Source organism: Dermacentor silvarum, chromosome 4 (assembly GCF_013339745.2).
Source record: "Dermacentor silvarum isolate Dsil-2018 chromosome 4, BIME_Dsil_1.4, whole genome shotgun sequence".
Classification (NCBI taxonomy): domain Eukaryota; kingdom Metazoa; phylum Arthropoda; class Arachnida; order Ixodida; family Ixodidae; genus Dermacentor; species Dermacentor silvarum.
In genome coordinates, this window is record NC_051157.2 from 221,700,337 (window position 1) to 221,716,627 (window position 16,291).

The 16,291-nt window shown below is 48.9% G+C and overlaps 2 protein-coding genes across 3 annotated transcripts in view; one reads left to right on the forward strand and one right to left on the reverse strand.

Annotated features, from left to right (window-relative positions):
• The window catches only part of LOC119450991 (F-box/LRR-repeat protein 12), a 462,769-nt gene that overhangs the window by 85,001 nt on the left and 361,477 nt on the right, over positions 1-16,291 (forward strand). The gene's annotated exons all lie outside the window — the stretch shown is intronic.
• LOC119450989 (Kruppel-like factor 1) overlaps positions 2,898-16,291 on the reverse strand; it is a 171,400-nt gene continuing 158,006 nt past the window's right edge. Inside the window, exons 2-3 of one of the 2 annotated variants that reach the window (XM_037714425.2) lie at positions 8,272-9,279; positions 2,898-8,204 (exon numbers count right to left, since the gene is read on the reverse strand). In XM_037714425.2, coding sequence (XP_037570353.1) covers positions 7,881-8,204; positions 8,272-9,279 — 1,332 coding nt within the window. In that variant the 3' untranslated portion in view covers positions 2,898-7,880. Of the gene's footprint in view, positions 9,280-16,291 lie in introns of both variants that reach the window. The other variant, XM_037714424.2, reaches the window with a different exon arrangement.

The following is a 16,291-nucleotide window of genomic DNA, read 5'->3' on the forward strand; positions in this document are numbered from 1 at the left end:
CCGGCGTCGCACACATACTTTTTGCCACTTTGACACTCCAAGTGTTAACGCATTGAAATGCATTCTGGCGTCCCCGGAATTTCGCTCACTTCGCACAGATGCACACTAGTTCGTTTTGTGTGTTTCACGTGTGAAAACATAACCATGGCGCAAGGTCGGTCTGTTGAAAATTGATCGCCCGCCGGAGAATGTTTGCTGCCTCCTTAAAAAAAGGGAGGGGGGGGGGGGGGCGCAGCACCGATAAATATTCGAGCACGCGCTCGATGACGTCACCTTAGGCGCGCACGATGAACGAAGGTCGTTCGCACCTTATTTAGTTCCTTGATTGTTTTGACATTCTGCGCCAGCTGACTTCTGTAGCCGTCGGCCTTTTCTTGGATACCCTTTTTTCATTCAAGGAGACGCGCGGGAAAAACCGGGCGCCGAGTTTGTTACTCGCGAGAGAACGTGAACTTGGCACGCGCTTGTGACCATCCACGGATATATTTTCAGTTCGGGCGGTCGAGAGTAAACTACGGACACTTGTCTGGAATGTTGTTGACAGACGCTGTTAGTCTTCGCCTAGCAGCAGCCTCGCACCGTCGTCTATTGCGCCATCCACACAACACCATCGGAATCATATACGCCAGCCAACATGCAACAAACCTCTGTATTGTGACGTCACAGCAAGGAGAGCAGTTGCTTATTGTGGGCATGCTGTACTACCCCAAAGCCGAACGGGCGAGGGGCGCTGTGCAGAAAACAGCGAGGCAATCAATGTTTGCCATTCCTAGAGAGAGCGGCAGAGAGAAATAACATTTTATTAGTCACAAAGGAACTAAGTCCCCAGTCCGCGGCTCATTAGGCTCGTGGCTTCATCCTGGCCCAGCACATTCGTGACCTTCCCAGAGTAAATCTACACGAAGAGAGCTACGAGCGCTCGAAAAATGGTATATATTGAGCGTGTCTGCGTAGTTAACGTTCGAAGGAAAACCCGCTCCAACGTGCGTTGGAATTTTCAGAGGTCGAGCCGCCGGTCTTGGAGGAGTGTGTGTGTGAAAACTTTATTCAAAGAGGTCCGTATATGCTCGACTTAAGCCGAGGCGGGCCGCTCCCATGTTGGCACTGTCAGGTCAAGCCCTTCAGCGTGTGACACCATGGACCCTCTGGACAGCCCTTAGTTGATCTTGAAGCAATGGAGTCTGGATTCTTTTTTTTTTTTTTTTGCCACTGTGTCCATTCTTCCAGGAGGTTGGGAAGAGTTGCGGAGCACCCCGCCAGCATATGTTTGATTTCAATGATGCCATTACAATCATTGCATTCCATCCTAATCTCCCTCTCTGGATATATTTTGTCAATGTGGTACGGCGTGGGGTATGTACCGGTTTGCAATAAGCGCAGTGAGACGGCCTGAGCCCTGTTTAGTTTTGAGTGTGGCAATGGGAATTGCCTGCGTCCTGGAGAGTAATGTTTGGTCATCTCATTGTAAGCTATTAAGTGATCTCTATGTTCCCCCGGCCTGATGGTGAACGGCTCGGTTATGGCTGTCACGGTTAGCAAGTCCTCGTGCCAAGTAATGCGCAACCTCGTTGAGGTTTGCCCGAGTCTCGTCCACTTTCCCCTTATGCGCAGGAAACCATCGGATTTCTCTGTTCTCCTAATCCTAATGTTTTCAAAGAGTTTAGCTGCAACTCATTTATCAAAACCCTTTATAAGCGGCTTTGTGCGTTGTGCATAACTTACACACATATCGGGAGTGTGTAATCAAGGATTTTTGCCACACCGAGAATACCGCGGCTTGCAGCCACTGCTCTGCGTAGACAATGTAATGCTTGAGGGGCATCTGTATAGATAGTTTGCACATACGTCATCGCGGACGCCATCTTTAGGTACCAGCAGCTCGAGAAGCGGCGTAATCAAGAAACATGACAGCATTACAGCACGACAGGCACGTCTTGCGTCGAACTTCAAAGCGATAACAGCGATAAACCCGTGAAAAACAGTCGCCGTCAAAAAGTAAAACAGAGTGCGCGTGATAAGACGGTACACTGAAGTCATCGTAGCCGCCATCTTTAGGTACTAGAACGGTGGGAGCTGCCTCGGTGACGTCACATGAAAACTATCTATAGTTACCGTGCGCTACCACGACTGCTCGCTCTGCTGCGCCAAGCTGAGCTTCTTGTCGAGCGCGCTCAGGTGTAACTTCGTGACGTTCGACCGCCGCTGATAAGCGCTTTCGTCATCGGCTGCATTCTTCTAGGCCGGGCCAGCTGCGTTTGCATGGGGTCCAAACGCAAGAAAATGCTCGTGTACTTAGATTTAGGTGCGCGTTAAGGAAGCCATGGCGGTCAAAATAATTCCGGAGCCCCCTCATTACGGCGTATTTCATAGCCCCGATTTCGCTTTGGGACGTTAAATCAAATAAATAAATATCGCGTTGTCCTATAGGAAGTCAGCTAGTATTCTCTAACCGACAGACACTGAGCAAGCTTTGCAAGAATAAAGCAAGATTCTGCACCGGTAGGTGACAATAATGCACGTTTGCCATAACATACATCCTTCTCACCAGATGTATTCTTGCAGAATTTTTGTGAAGGTCAACGGACTCTATAGAAAGCCGTTCTGCATTTCGAATAGGAAATCGTGTTCTTCGGAGGAGTATTTTGAATCAAATGAAGTCTGATCTGCCCCCCCTCCCCGCCTTTTGTGTTCTTCGCTAGATATATCGTCAAATACATCGATATATCGGACATTGGTATATCGGACATGTAAGGACATGGATATATCGTGGACATGCCACGGATTAGGTAGGTGGCCAGCTTAGTGGCCTATCGCGGTGAGTTTTTCCCACTACACCTCAGTGATTGCACCAGGGGTGTACCACTGAAGCAAATAAATGACGCAGTGGACGCCGAAGATATCAAACAACTACATTGTCGCTTTATTACACCACATTTTTATCGACAGTTTTCATTCATACGCTCGCTCTTTCAGAGCTGACGACGCGTGTTGAAAAAAGAAAAACGAAACAAACAGAAACAACGTTGCTCCCGTAAGGCCAACTTATTCACAATGCAGCATGTGCAGACGTTACGCTGTAGTAATTTCAGGTTTTGATTCATTTTCGCTTTTGGTGTTGTTCTTTGTTTAGATATAAGCTCATGGGCCAGTACTTATACTCCCAAATTGGGGTTTCCTAAATGGCTCTAAGTCGTCAGGCAGCGTCCTGTGGGAGCGTAATTGCCGTGCCGAAATCATCTGCGCAAAATGTCGCAGCGGCGTCTTTGTTTTCTACGACGATGTGTGCGTCGTGCTGATGTTCAATGCTCACTTGTAACGTACACTTTCCAGGAATGAGAGAGAAGCTAATAAAAACCGCACATTCAGTCAATGTTGACGATTTGGCGGGTTGGTATAGCAAACTTGCCACCAGATAGGTGCAGTAACCGCACTACACGCAGAGAGAGCTCTGCGTGTCACGCGGCTATTGCGGCATCTGTCGGCAGGTTCCTCAAGTGTTTGCAAGCATTTCACAACATTGCAAGTGGCGACGCCTCTCTTTTTCGTTTACTAAACGCCGGCCCGCGATAGCACTGTTTCAGCTGGCGTTTCGCTTCAAAAGCTCAATACATAAGTGTGGCCGCGGTTGAAGAGTTTTGTATTTCGAAGGCGCTTGGCCTGCAGGAACAAAGAGACAGCTTTAGTGCTTACGACTGTGCACGTAGGTAGAGCATTTGTGTTTTGTGTCTGGGTATATGTATATAGATATGTATATAACTTTATATCGTATACGAAATACATAATTTTTTTTCACCATCTTTGACATGTATTTTGATGCATGGCCATGCAGAAAACATAGCGTCTGCCGAACACACACGTACATAAAATAAAACTACTCTAAGCTCGCGTTTCGTCAGAGTGCTGCGTACGCCTTGAACACATGTTTGATAATGTAGTTGCCTGGGGGTGGCTGCGTATCGGGAAATCTTGTACCACCTGCGCCATGAGTTGCGTATTCAGCTTAACGCTTGTGTAGGCTTTCTTCGTATCGCTGATGCGTCACACTACGTACACTTTCTGTAATCACTGGGGCGTTGCAATGTACCACATTACGTCGCAAAAAGTCTCGGTACGTTAAAGTCCCCATAGCATTTCCGGATTTTGTGCTTTGCAGCCTTGCATAGCCTTACAGGCAATTTTGTATGTTCAAGGCGTAGGAACACTTTGAACACGAGGAACACCTTAAAGAGCATCTGAGCGTGTACGCTAGTATTGGATGCAATTATAAGTAGAATATATGTATATATAGATGTCTCTCTCTCTCTCTCTATCTCTTTTTTTTCTCCAGCAACATTGTAACGACGACCAGCCGACTAGCTTGAAAATGGCAGGAATGGTGGCGGGGCGGCACAACATAAACAACGTCACTTAAGCCCCACACTCCGTCACAGAACATCAGGTGCAAAGCGAGAGCGCAGCGCGCAAGAAACTTAGGACACTGCCGGCGTCAAACGAAGCGACATGCGAAGATCAGTGCGCGTGCATGAGCGCCAAATCGATGCCGTGTTGCATTTGCAGAATGGTTGCGCGAAGACAAACGTAATAAGAAAAAAAAAAAAAAAAAAAACACAGCGCCCACTGTACCCGCACAAAATGGGCACTAGGCAGTAAAGCTTAATCCACTTAAGAGTTCTGAAACTTTAGTTTACCGGACTATGAGCTTTTTTCTTTTTAAGCGAAAAGCAGTGGTTATAAATTACTATATAGCCAGATATCGCTATCTTGAATTTCGCTCGTAAGCATCAGGCCCAGAGGGCGCTATTTTAACATTACTGATATCGCGGTATTTTCGCCTATATTGTCCATTTTTTGGGCGGTAACAAAGAATCGACCATAATTCTTGGCTGTGGCTGTGATTATTATTTGTTGATAAACGTATCGCCAGTGGCGAGCAGACGGCGCTTTCGAAATCGGTGGCTTAACTGGTAACTGATGTTAACGTTATGACCGCGGTCATTCTTTCTTGCGTCCCTTCTGGCTTCCAATCGCGGTAAGGCTAATCTGTCTGGTACCCGAGACGTGTCACCAGCCAATTTTATGTTATCTTAATACTTCAGATTATTGTCCCATTGAACCGCGTCCATGTCAGCTTGGTCAGCTGGCACCGTTTTATTGCGTGCGAATGCAGTTTCAGTAGAAATGGACACCTATCACTTTTTTTCTTAAGTAAACTTCGTGCTTTTTCTGCGCAAATTGTGTGCGACAGTGATTAAGGCATATGCGATTAAGGCATACTTTATTTGCATATAAATGAAGTCTTAAGGCACCTGCCGTGCAGCGGAAGAGAAGGGCACGTGGTTATCGATAAGGCAATATAACGGCGTGCTTATTTTAACATGCTGTTTGCGTTCCAGTGATGCACTGATTGAGTTCTCGCGTTCAAGCAAAGTAAGGCAGCTGATACCTTTTCGGGTTATAATTAGTGAGCACTTCTTGTGTCTCGAACCATGACACGTTAGATGACCTTTTCATGTTGGAACAATGGGAAGATAAGGCAACGAAATAGAGACATGTGACCATTAAGCTGGAGCGCATGTGTCAACGTCTCGATTGGAAGTGCTTCTTCTCATAAAGCTTTATTCCTATTGTGTGTTTCGCGTTATATAAACTTTGCTTCTTATAAAAGGCATTGGTAATTCTGATAACGTTATCAGATTCCGTAACACTCACCTGCTGTGTCTGGAATCATTAAATAATAAAGAAAATAAAGGACTGCATGTAAGCTGCTAGAGCCGTCATCGGAAACGCTCAACAACTTTCTAATATTGGTTCTGATAGTTTTGATAGACAGTGTACCAATAATGGCCTCAAAGTAAGGGGGTTCTGCGTTTCGTATACTATGATGGTTTAGAACTTTAAAGACGACAGTTCCATGGAAACGCTATGCTTGGAAGAAAAACCCCAGCAGCCTTCAGAATGCTCCTGAAGACATACATGAACGATGTGTTGGTTTGTGTAGGTATGTGTGTGTTTGCATGGGTGATAGCCTAGGCGGCCTTTCCACACTTGAGAAGCGTCACTTAAGAACCGTGACCTAACTTAGTCTTTTTCTCACTGTGGCCGGCTTAAACAAAACGTAAACTCTGATTAAAAAAATAAAGGCAAGAAAACGAACAGATACGGAGTGTATATGCAAGATTTCCACATTAAGCCTTCCATCAACGTAAACTTACACTCAGAAAAACGAAATAACAAACAAAATATATATTAACAACAGCACTATGGTTTATGTACAAAAGCCTTCTTGCGGCTTCTAAGTGCCAACAACTCACGTGTTTCTGTCTTTATAGTAGAATCAGGGTCTTGTCCCGTTTTATTTTTGTTCTCGAAATATAAAGCCCTATCTCAACACTGCGATGGAAATAATCTCCGCATGCTTTTAACGGTGTTCTGCGCTGTGTTGAGCAGGTCCGCACGTTTTCAAAAAACGCAACCTGATGATGACTTCCTTCTTTACCCTAAGAATACAGTCCTAAAACGCCTAAAATTATCTGCTGGCTTCATTGAACGTGAGTGAACTGTACACCGTAGCGTTCACGGGATATGCTGTTGACCACTTTAGTCCATTTCAAGCGCGTAGCAAGATGCTGTGCTCAAATCTTTGCTGTACCAAGATCTGAAGATCTACAATGAAGGCCATTCTTTTGGAAGGGCTGTGTGTGTGTGCTCAGAGGAAGCTCAAGCTAAGTTACGATCACTTTTGCATCAGTTATTGCATATTACAAGCTTAACGCGCACGATATTACGTCACATGCACGGCCACATGAAGCACATGTAAATATAGCATATAACGCTTCACTATGCACACAGCGTTCTATTGCACCCGAAAGCAGGTGGGTTTCTTCTGTTTTTCTCTAAGGCACATCGAAGCACATGCATAAATAAGCCAAGCTTGGTCGTTTTGAATCGCGGTCATTCTGCATATTCATGCTAAGTTATAGCCGCAACTCTTACTGGTCCCCAGTTTTGCACATTCCATCGCTGCCTCAAGCATGGTTGCATACTCCAGACTCCTGGCTGTTCTTGGCCGAGGTATGAAGGAGGCAACCTTGCCTGTTGCGAGTTTTTTTTTTTTTTTTCGCCGTTCATTTAACTCGTCCAGCAATAGGCGCTTGACGTGATGTACTACGGCTTCTATCATTGGTCCCGTACGGTGTAACATCTCTAAAATCTAACAAATACACAGCACGTGCCGACTGGCTTTAACACGCACACATTTCTACGACGAGATTAAATCGGACACTATTGCACACTGAACAACATTGGCTCTCCTACAAAGAGCCCGCGCAACTCACGAACAGAAGAAAGAAATGTGGACGAAATGGACGTCCACAGCTAAGGTAAAATGAGAGAGTACACAACACGCTTTCGAATTCGCGCATCCCGTCAAGCGCTTCGTGCGAGTCAGCGTCATTCACCGTCACGCGACCGACGTGCGCGCGCGAGGAGCACAGTTCACGCGCCACGGCGCACGCGCGGTGGCGCGCAGGCACCGAAGAAGTGTCCGTCAGCTCGGCCGAGGCCAAGCGCGTCACACACACTCTTGAACATGGGAGCATCAGGTAAAACAAGGGGGTAGCCACGACACATTAGTCCAGGTGCGGTCGCGGACAGTACGGTGGCGAGGGAGCTTGATGCGATCAGCACCGGGGAGTACAATTGCAACGGGAGCACTGGAACAGGAAGCATTCAGCAACTGCTCGCTGTCGTGGGGAGGAGACGTCGCACAATCCGAGTCTATCGGAGGAAAACTTAACAAGGAATCGGTTTGTTCGCCTTGAGGGGGTGGTGGTGACAAACTGCGATGCAGGCGCGCGGCGGTAAGGTGGTTGAGGATCGGCTCACAGCGACGTGTGCCGCTTCATGTGCAGCGATAGGTGGTCAGAGCGCGAGAAGGCGCGTTCGCAGAGCCGGCACTGGAACGGCCTGTCGCCGGTGTGCTTGCGGTAGTGCCTCGTGAGCTCGTCGGAGCGGGCGAACTTCCAGCCGCACTCTTTCCAGTTGCACTGGTACGGCTTCTCGCCCGTGTGCGTCCGCAAGTGGGCCTTGAGGTGCGAGCTCTTGGTGTAGCTCTTGCTGCAGCCCGGGTGCGAGCAGGTGTGGATGGTCACCTTCTTTCGGCTCACCGCCGTCCGTTGCTGCTGTTGGTTCTGCTGGTGTTGCGGGTGGGACTTCTTGGCCGTTGGGACCGGCGAGCGGCGCAGACCGGCAGAACGGGTCGGCCATGTGGATGTCCGGCGTGAGCGGCGTCACCGGGAATGGATTCGGAGGTCCCATCGTGGTGCCGGCGCTCAGGAGATCCGCTAACCTCGGAGAGGAGGGTGGAGTGACCATGCGCAAGTGCGGGGGCGTCTGCTGCTTGCCGTGGTGCTGTTGGGGCGGCTGCTGAAGGCACTGGGTGAGGATGTCCTCGGCCTTCATGGACATCGAGTGCATCGAGGGCAGGTTGGTCTGGTACTGGCCGTTGCCGTCCAAGTGAGCGCCCATGTGCTGAGGCTGGCCCAGCTGCGAGTGGTCCGGAGATGCCGGCGGCGACATTTGGCTCGACGGCGGGGTCTGGAGGGGGTTCGCGCTTTGGTAGTTTGCCCAGAGAGACGTGTACTGGGAGCCCGAGAGCATGGACACGTCGAAGGGATTCGCCTCCGCTTTCATCGCCTGAGCCGACTGCTGGTACGTTAGGTGGTCTATGGACGCTGCGTTGTTCGTCGAAGCCACGCTGCTCGCGAACTGCGGCTGTTGGTGGTGCTCGGGTTGGTCTTGCCTCTGTTGCTGCTCCTGCTGCTGTTGCTCGTGCTGCGGCTTGAGCTCGCTTTCGGTCTCGTACGAGTTAACTTCGGGGTACAGAGCGGCGTCGTCCGAGTTTAGCATGAAGTCGAAGTCTAGCGTGACGAAGCCCGTTGTCGACGCTGACGCGTTCGCTGGCTGCGCGCTCTGGTCATCGGGCGGTGACTGTTGCCTCGCCTGCGGTGGGTCCTGCGTGGGCTGCGTAGGCGGCGCGACGCTTGGTTGGTGCTGTAGCGTCGGTGGTCGGCTCGGAACGGGCGCCGTCAGTGCGGCGACCAGGATGGCACTGTTGGCTGGTAGGATGGACGGCGTTTGGTCTCTGCGGACCGCGGTGGTCTTGTAGTCGTAGCCGACATCGTGACAGGCTTGTGTCTCCGGTTCTGCCTTGACGCCCGACGCTGCGTGCCTCGCCCCGCTGATGTCGTCCAGGAGCACGCTCTCGATATCTTGCCAGACCTGGGTGAGAAAAGGAGAGAGAATGGAAACTCAGTATTGATGACTGTAAAATTATGTGTGGTGCTAAACGTATTGATGTCACGGACTAGTGCCATGAGATGCCAAAAACTTTAGGTGGTTATATGAGTGTTATATAAATATCATATGTATTTAGCGTAGCAGTTAATGTCGCCAACATTCTTTCATGCATGCTTCGTCAGGACGTGTACTGCTTTCACCGCGTCTCCGACCGTGGTACATTTCCCTACGTCGTTGCAGGTTGCCCTTAGATTACATGGCGATTCGTGCCTTGAGCTGCGGGACGTAGTTCTCCTGTGAAGTAACTTCACCAGTGTGTTGAGCTCGGAGAGAGCATTTGCGCTTGTCACCACCTCCATGAGATGTAATACATTGCATTACGTATACATCAAGTCGCTTTCGACTCGGTCACACCGGGAACATATGAACCTCAATGAGATCTGATTAAGAGGATATTTTAAAGTTCACTGATACACTTCCCTATGGCTTGAATAATCCCATCTAACCATATCGTCCACTGGCGACTCGTTTACTCTTACCCACAAGTTATAGCGGCAGTTAATTCCTATTGTACATGTCTGTTTTGAGTATGCGTTCATCGGGTGCGAGTCGCATCATCACTCAGAGATATTTTTCGTGCGTACTCGAAGAATTGCTAGTTGCGTCTCAAGACTGCAGTGAGAGTAACAATTTCAGTTTCACTTAAAGCTGTCATATTTCCATTATTTATTTTGTACGGACCAATTCGTTGCCCTAACAAAATACGAGCATATGACGCAAGGTGTCATAGCTAGCGAGATCCCTCTCTACGTCTACGTTTCCACACGAAAGGAGTTGCTGAAAGTCAGCTTCGTGGAGCAGCCAACGAAGAATACCAAGAAATCTAAGTACTATCCCGCAAGGATTCCTTTTATTTCTTTAAGTAGTAATAAACGTGAGCACGGTGAATGCCGGTTCCCCGTCGTGCTCCGTGCGATCATTGCGTCAATCTCTCAAGCCAGAGGTACGGTGGTAACAGAGAAGGCCTAAACGCCCCTATAATGTTCGCACGGATACCGCCAGAGGGCCGAGGCGCTCACATTATCTTAATGTGACCATGGCAGTTTCGTGACGCAACTATTCGGGCACTCGAGCGAGACTGCACCGCGAGAGAGAGAGGGCGTGGGAGGGGGAGGGGGGGGGGAGGCGTCCGTTTCACCGATCTCCCATTGTTACCTCTCGTCACAGCCTCGTCGATCGACAGTGACGCGTACAATTTGACTCGACCGCAATGTGTAATTATTGTCGCCAGCCGATGCCCCCAAGAGGAATCGGGTACGCGCAGCGAACATTGACGCCCCTAGGAAACGGAGAAACAATTATTCTTTCTTTCTTTCTTTCTTTCTTTCTTTCTTTCTTTCTTTCTTTCTTTCTTTCTTTCTTTCTTTCTTTCTTTCTTTCTTTCTTTCTTTCTTTCTTTCTTGTTTCGTTTGTTTATTCATATTGTGAATATTATGAGCGTGGGTCCCTGCATGGTATCTGGAACAGCCGTCGCGACAGGCGTAAGGCCATGCGTGCTCCCACTTGCAAGCGTTCTGCATGCATATGGCTCGCGGGGGAATGCGAAAGGTCTCGGCGGATAGCTTTTCTCTGCGGTCCGTGCCTTCGCTCTCAGCCGCCGCGATACCGCGAGATACCGCTGCAGGGTGACGCATATAATTTGAAGAGAGAGAAATGGTATGTCGGGCAGATCACGAGCACTGCGACGATGCTTCAACGGATACCCGCAGACTGCGTACTCCCTCTATCAAAACGCCGCTGTATTCGCATGGAACGTGAGTACCGCTGGAAAAATGGCATACCGGGGTTTGCAATTTCTAAGGATTCCTTAATTCTATTCATTTTCTTAGCCTCCTGGCCTGCGAGTAACAGATCCCAAGCGATTGCGAGGACGTGGCTTCGTGTGAGCCATTGATGCTGGGCCAACTAATGGAAAAAAGAATCTTTAAAATTAGACGGCCTTAGGTTGCAGCGAATTGGCCACCTCACGAAAGCTTCTTTAGCTGTTAGGCTGGCTACCAACGGGATGCTATCAATCGTGGACTAGACATTCGAGTGTCTGGACGACGCCTGAAGGACACCGTTCGATCAATGTAGACATTGCTAAGAAGACAACTTGGAACGAAAGCCGTCTTCCAAATAAAGACACCACTGTATACTTCGTAGTAACGTTGCGGTGGTCAGGGACGTGCTCACCAAGAGGGAGTCTGAATTGGCTGCAGTATGGACCACTCTCTACAACCTGGCGCTTCATTGACAGCTTCTTACGCAAGATCTGGGCTGGGTCGTCAGGAATGACAATTTCGGCTCGCGCTGTTTAGTGGAAGGCTATGCTAGATAAAATAATTAAAAAATTGCGGCGTTTTAGCGTTACGAAACTGCGGTGTGGTTTATGAAGAACGCGGTATATAGCGGAGGGCTCCTTATTGATTTTGACCACGCGGGGTTGTTTAACTTGCGCCCAATGCACGGTACACGAGCGGCTTTACGTTCCGCCCTCATCGCCGGGTTTGAACCCGCGACCTGGTATTCAGCGGCGCAACGAACGCCGTAAAGCCGCGGCTCCACCGCGGCGGTTATAGCTTGTTCATTGCAGCCCATTCAGCGACATCTATGAGGAACGCGCCAGCATGCGTAACAAACGCGGTGGCATCCCCCCGGAACGCTAACAGTACTAACTAAAACTTAACGTACAGTCGTGCTCAATATGACCTCCAACACTGTCATCTTGGTCGAAGGGGCCACCGGATTGCACGGCGGCACCAGCATCCGAAAAAAGGGGAGAACTAAACGCCTTTACAATTACTGGTAGTTATTAAACGAATCTCTCGTACGTGTTGCGGCTCATATGGAACGCTACAGTGTATTCGCCTGTAGAGTCCGAGTTAGAATATCTAGGCTGTTTTCTTCGAACCTTTTATAGCTCGGCACTTTCTCTCTCTCATCACACATCGACTCCGCGAGACTAGATTCGAGCATTATACATCAGGCATCTGTCATTATACATGATGGCTTCGTGTCCTGCTGCACTTCGTGTCCTGCAGGTGGGCGATATAGCGTTATTGAATAACGAAACGTGTGAGCGAACGTAAGTGTCAACGTGAGTGAGCGCCGGTTAATGTTAGTACGAATGGAAGTCGGTGACTAGCATTGATTTTGCATGATTTTGCATTGTACGTGATTAGGAACGTGGGTCACTATACATGGGGGCGTGCGAGTGGACGGGACTTAGTGTGACTGGAAGTGACTACGAACGAAAGCGAGTGTTGGGAAGCATGAGTGAGTGTGTCAGTGCACATGGAGTGTATGTGAGCCCATAGCTTGCAAGAACTACTGGTGAATGAGTACGAATGAGTGTCCGCCTGTTGTGCCGACCTATACGCTGGTAGGTAATGCGCCTACTGAAGTATATAGAGTACACGATTTAGCGAGGAGCCGGCAAGCTGGCGGGCAGCATGCATCCGCAGCAGCGTCGCGTAACTCTCCCTTTCCCTCTGTGTCGCTTTCCGCGGAGGCTGCGTCTCGTCGGGGGACGCGTTTTTTTTACGTCTATGCAGATGCGGGTTAATTGCGCCATTCCGCAACCACCCTTGCGCAGCCAGCCAGCCGGGGCACGGATACGCGTTCATTCCGTCGTGTCGCGCGAGCGTGTACGTGGGCCGTGGGACAAGCGCGTGTTGCCGACAGAACGCCCCGGAGAATTAGGAGAGAACGGGAGACCCTTTCTCCGTCGTTTGTGCTTTCGTTGTTGTTGCCTTGCCTATTTTCAAAGTGTGTAGTTTTGACGGCGATCCCAAAGCACCCCTATAGGAGAAAGAAAGAAAAAAAAAAAACGGCGATTGTGCACGGTGATTAGCACATTTATTGCGGTCGCCTACGACTCGAGATGCGATGTAGGTGTGATCAGGGTGTGTTAGACGTGGGTTGGAAAGCACGGGAAGAAGACTGCATCGCAGCTGCGAAGTAATGCGCAAATTCTGATATATATAACGTGCCAGGGATCCACAATCTGATTATGGGGCACGCCGTTGTAGGTGGAGGACTCCATAAATTTTGAGCAGCTGGGTTCCTTAACGCGCACCTAAATCGAAGTATGCGGGCGTCCTCCCCCCTCCCCGGGCGGAAGTACCGCGCCGCGGTACTTCGGTGGCTTGTGAAACATCACCCTTGTGACGTGTGAGCCCGTGTGATGTCACCTCTAAATTATCGTCACTCGTAGTGCTTTAACTCATTGTAGAAGTGAAATGGGTGTAGCAGGAAGCATACGCTGGGCAACCTGTTTTTTTTTTTTTTCACACCTATCGAATCCATTTACCCCTCGCCTGGTAGAGGGTAGCCAACCGGAGATAGTGTCTGCTTAACCTCCCCGTCTTTCCTTTGTCTTTCTCTCTCTCTCTGTCCATCTTATCACTTTCACTTTATTCACATGCACCCCTTCAGCTGACAGAGGACGTTAACCCAGTAGAACGGGCTGACAAACATTATACATGCACAGTGCTGAATGTTTCAATGTAAAGCATTAGGGAAGAGGCTGTACATATCAATAGTGAAAATAAAGAATTCTCAAATGCTGAACAAGATACAGAACACGTGCAAACACGTATATGCAAAAAATGACCAATGCGGTGCATAATCCCTCACAAAACAAATAGTACTGATGCACTTACACACAATAAGATAAGAACTATGATAGTAAATCACTAGTAATTAGCATCTTGAGACCTTTTAGCGACACTGTCTGCATCACCTCTTTTATAGTACGCCGTCATTTTGATTTCACCTAGCTCATGACATCACCTGGCTAAATCCATCCATTCATCCGGTCATGAAGGCCTAATTTTGTCACGACGCAAACATCCAAGCCGTGCTGTCTCACTGAAAATTGTAAATAGCTCTACGTAACACTTGCGAATATGCTACGTTGGTGAAGGGAGACGAGGGATTAGTTAATCGGGAAGCCACATATTCTCGGACGGCTACATCGGCGGATAGGACTATCAGCGCGCATATTTTGGATGTCGAAGCCCGTCGTTCCAACATGGTGTCACGTGGGAGGTTTCATCGTGACAAACGTATAAGTATCGCCAGAAAGTGACTGACCCCATGTCTACAAATGTGAAAAGTGGGGTCAAGTGATACTACGCGGATCAAAAAAGAAGCTTCTCCTTATTCTTTCTTGGATTTTACGTGCCGAAACCAGTTCTGATTATGAGGCACGCCGTAGTGGAGGGCTCCGGGTTAATTTTGACCACCTGGAGTTCTTTAACGTGCACTACAACGCAAGCACACGGGCGTTTTTGAAGTCTTGGGCGTGACTGCATAAGCGTTGACAAAGTGCTGGGAGGGTATTCCGTAAGTGTCCACCTAGTGAACAGGTTATTTCGTCTGGTGCTGAAGTCCTGATTGGCTGGGCTGGGGGTACGCGTCAGAAAGAGACAAGCGCCCCCAGCCAATCAGCACTTCGGGCAGCAGACGAAATGGACATGTCCACTAGGTGGGCATATAGAGAATACCCTCCCAGGACTTACCTTACCTTACCAGGTTAACCCTTATGCAGTCACGTCCAAGACTTCCAGCTCCTTTTCTGACCATTTCGTCTACTTCGTCTGCTGCTGAATCTGATTGACTGGGCTGGGGTACGCGTCAGAAAGAGACAGGCGACCCCCAGCCAATCAGCACTTCAGCAGCAGACGAAGTGGGCATGTCCACTATGTGGACACATACAGACTACTCCCTGCTTTTTCATTTCGTTTTACTGTGTTCGGGCAACCAAGCACACACGGTTGCCATGGAGACCGACGTACAGGCTAACTAAGCCTTACATGCGCAGTTAGTGCAGCTTCACGTTCTAATGCTTGGCTGTTCCGCATCACATACAACGCCTGTGCGATCGCAGCGACATCCACGACTGTCGATGTAATGCCGCACACGTTTCCTCATGCCTTGCTAATGGGCCACGCTATGCTTTAAGCCGCAGGGGCTGCGTAAGAATAATAATAAAAAAAACACGGAAAAAGCGAAAAAATAAAATCTCACCAGACCTTGCCCTATTCGAGGGCGCAACGACAATTTTAGAAACACCGCTTGCGCGCGCGCTGCCTCTCTGGACGACGACGCTTTCGCGACCGAGACGCTCGCCAACGCGCGATTCCTCCCGAAATTATACGCAAATGGCTTGTGGCAAAAAAAAGGGGGTTCTGGCGACAATGAGCAAGCTATATTCGGTGCCCATTTTTGTACTCGTTAAGGCAAAGTTATTCCTGTCAGTTCTTTTTAGAATGTTGTCGGCAATGCGTCGAACTTTCTCTCATCGTTTTTTACTTCTTTTCTATTTCACTTTTTTTTTTTTTTTTTTAGCGCCCGACGCTTCTCAGTAGAAGGGTTGCAAGCTGGCTTGATTGCTTCGGCGTGTTTTTTATTGCCGCAATTTGTTCTCTCAGCTGGTGGCGCTATGCATTTCCGCGTGTGTACCTTCGGCGCGCACCCGTAATTTGTTGCCATCGAAGCACTTTGCGAAATGAGCTGCCGCCGCCGCGCCTGCTGTTTCTGCGTCCGTCCTTATTTATTATGCGAGCCCGTGGGCCCCGGTACACCCTATTTCTCAAACTTCAGTGAACCGGCCCCTTGTTTAATGGTCGCGATAGGCTCGAAGGACAGCAGTGAGCAACCAAGAAATGAAGCAAGAAAAGAGACGCGCGCGTAGTCCGTGGTGACAAGCTTCTCCGCCAGTCGAAGTGGCGGCTACTTCAAACACGGTTTATATACTATCCCCTTTGAACAGCTCGGTTGGAAAGCTAACTTATCAGTTGTGTGGAACTTGTCAATGAAAGATTTGTAATATATATATATTTGACGGAAATACAGTAAGAATGCCTACCACTGCTAATGGAACGCTTCATTCTTTTTTTTTTTTTAAGATAAATATCGGAGATAGGTGAAGTCGGATGCTTCGAAA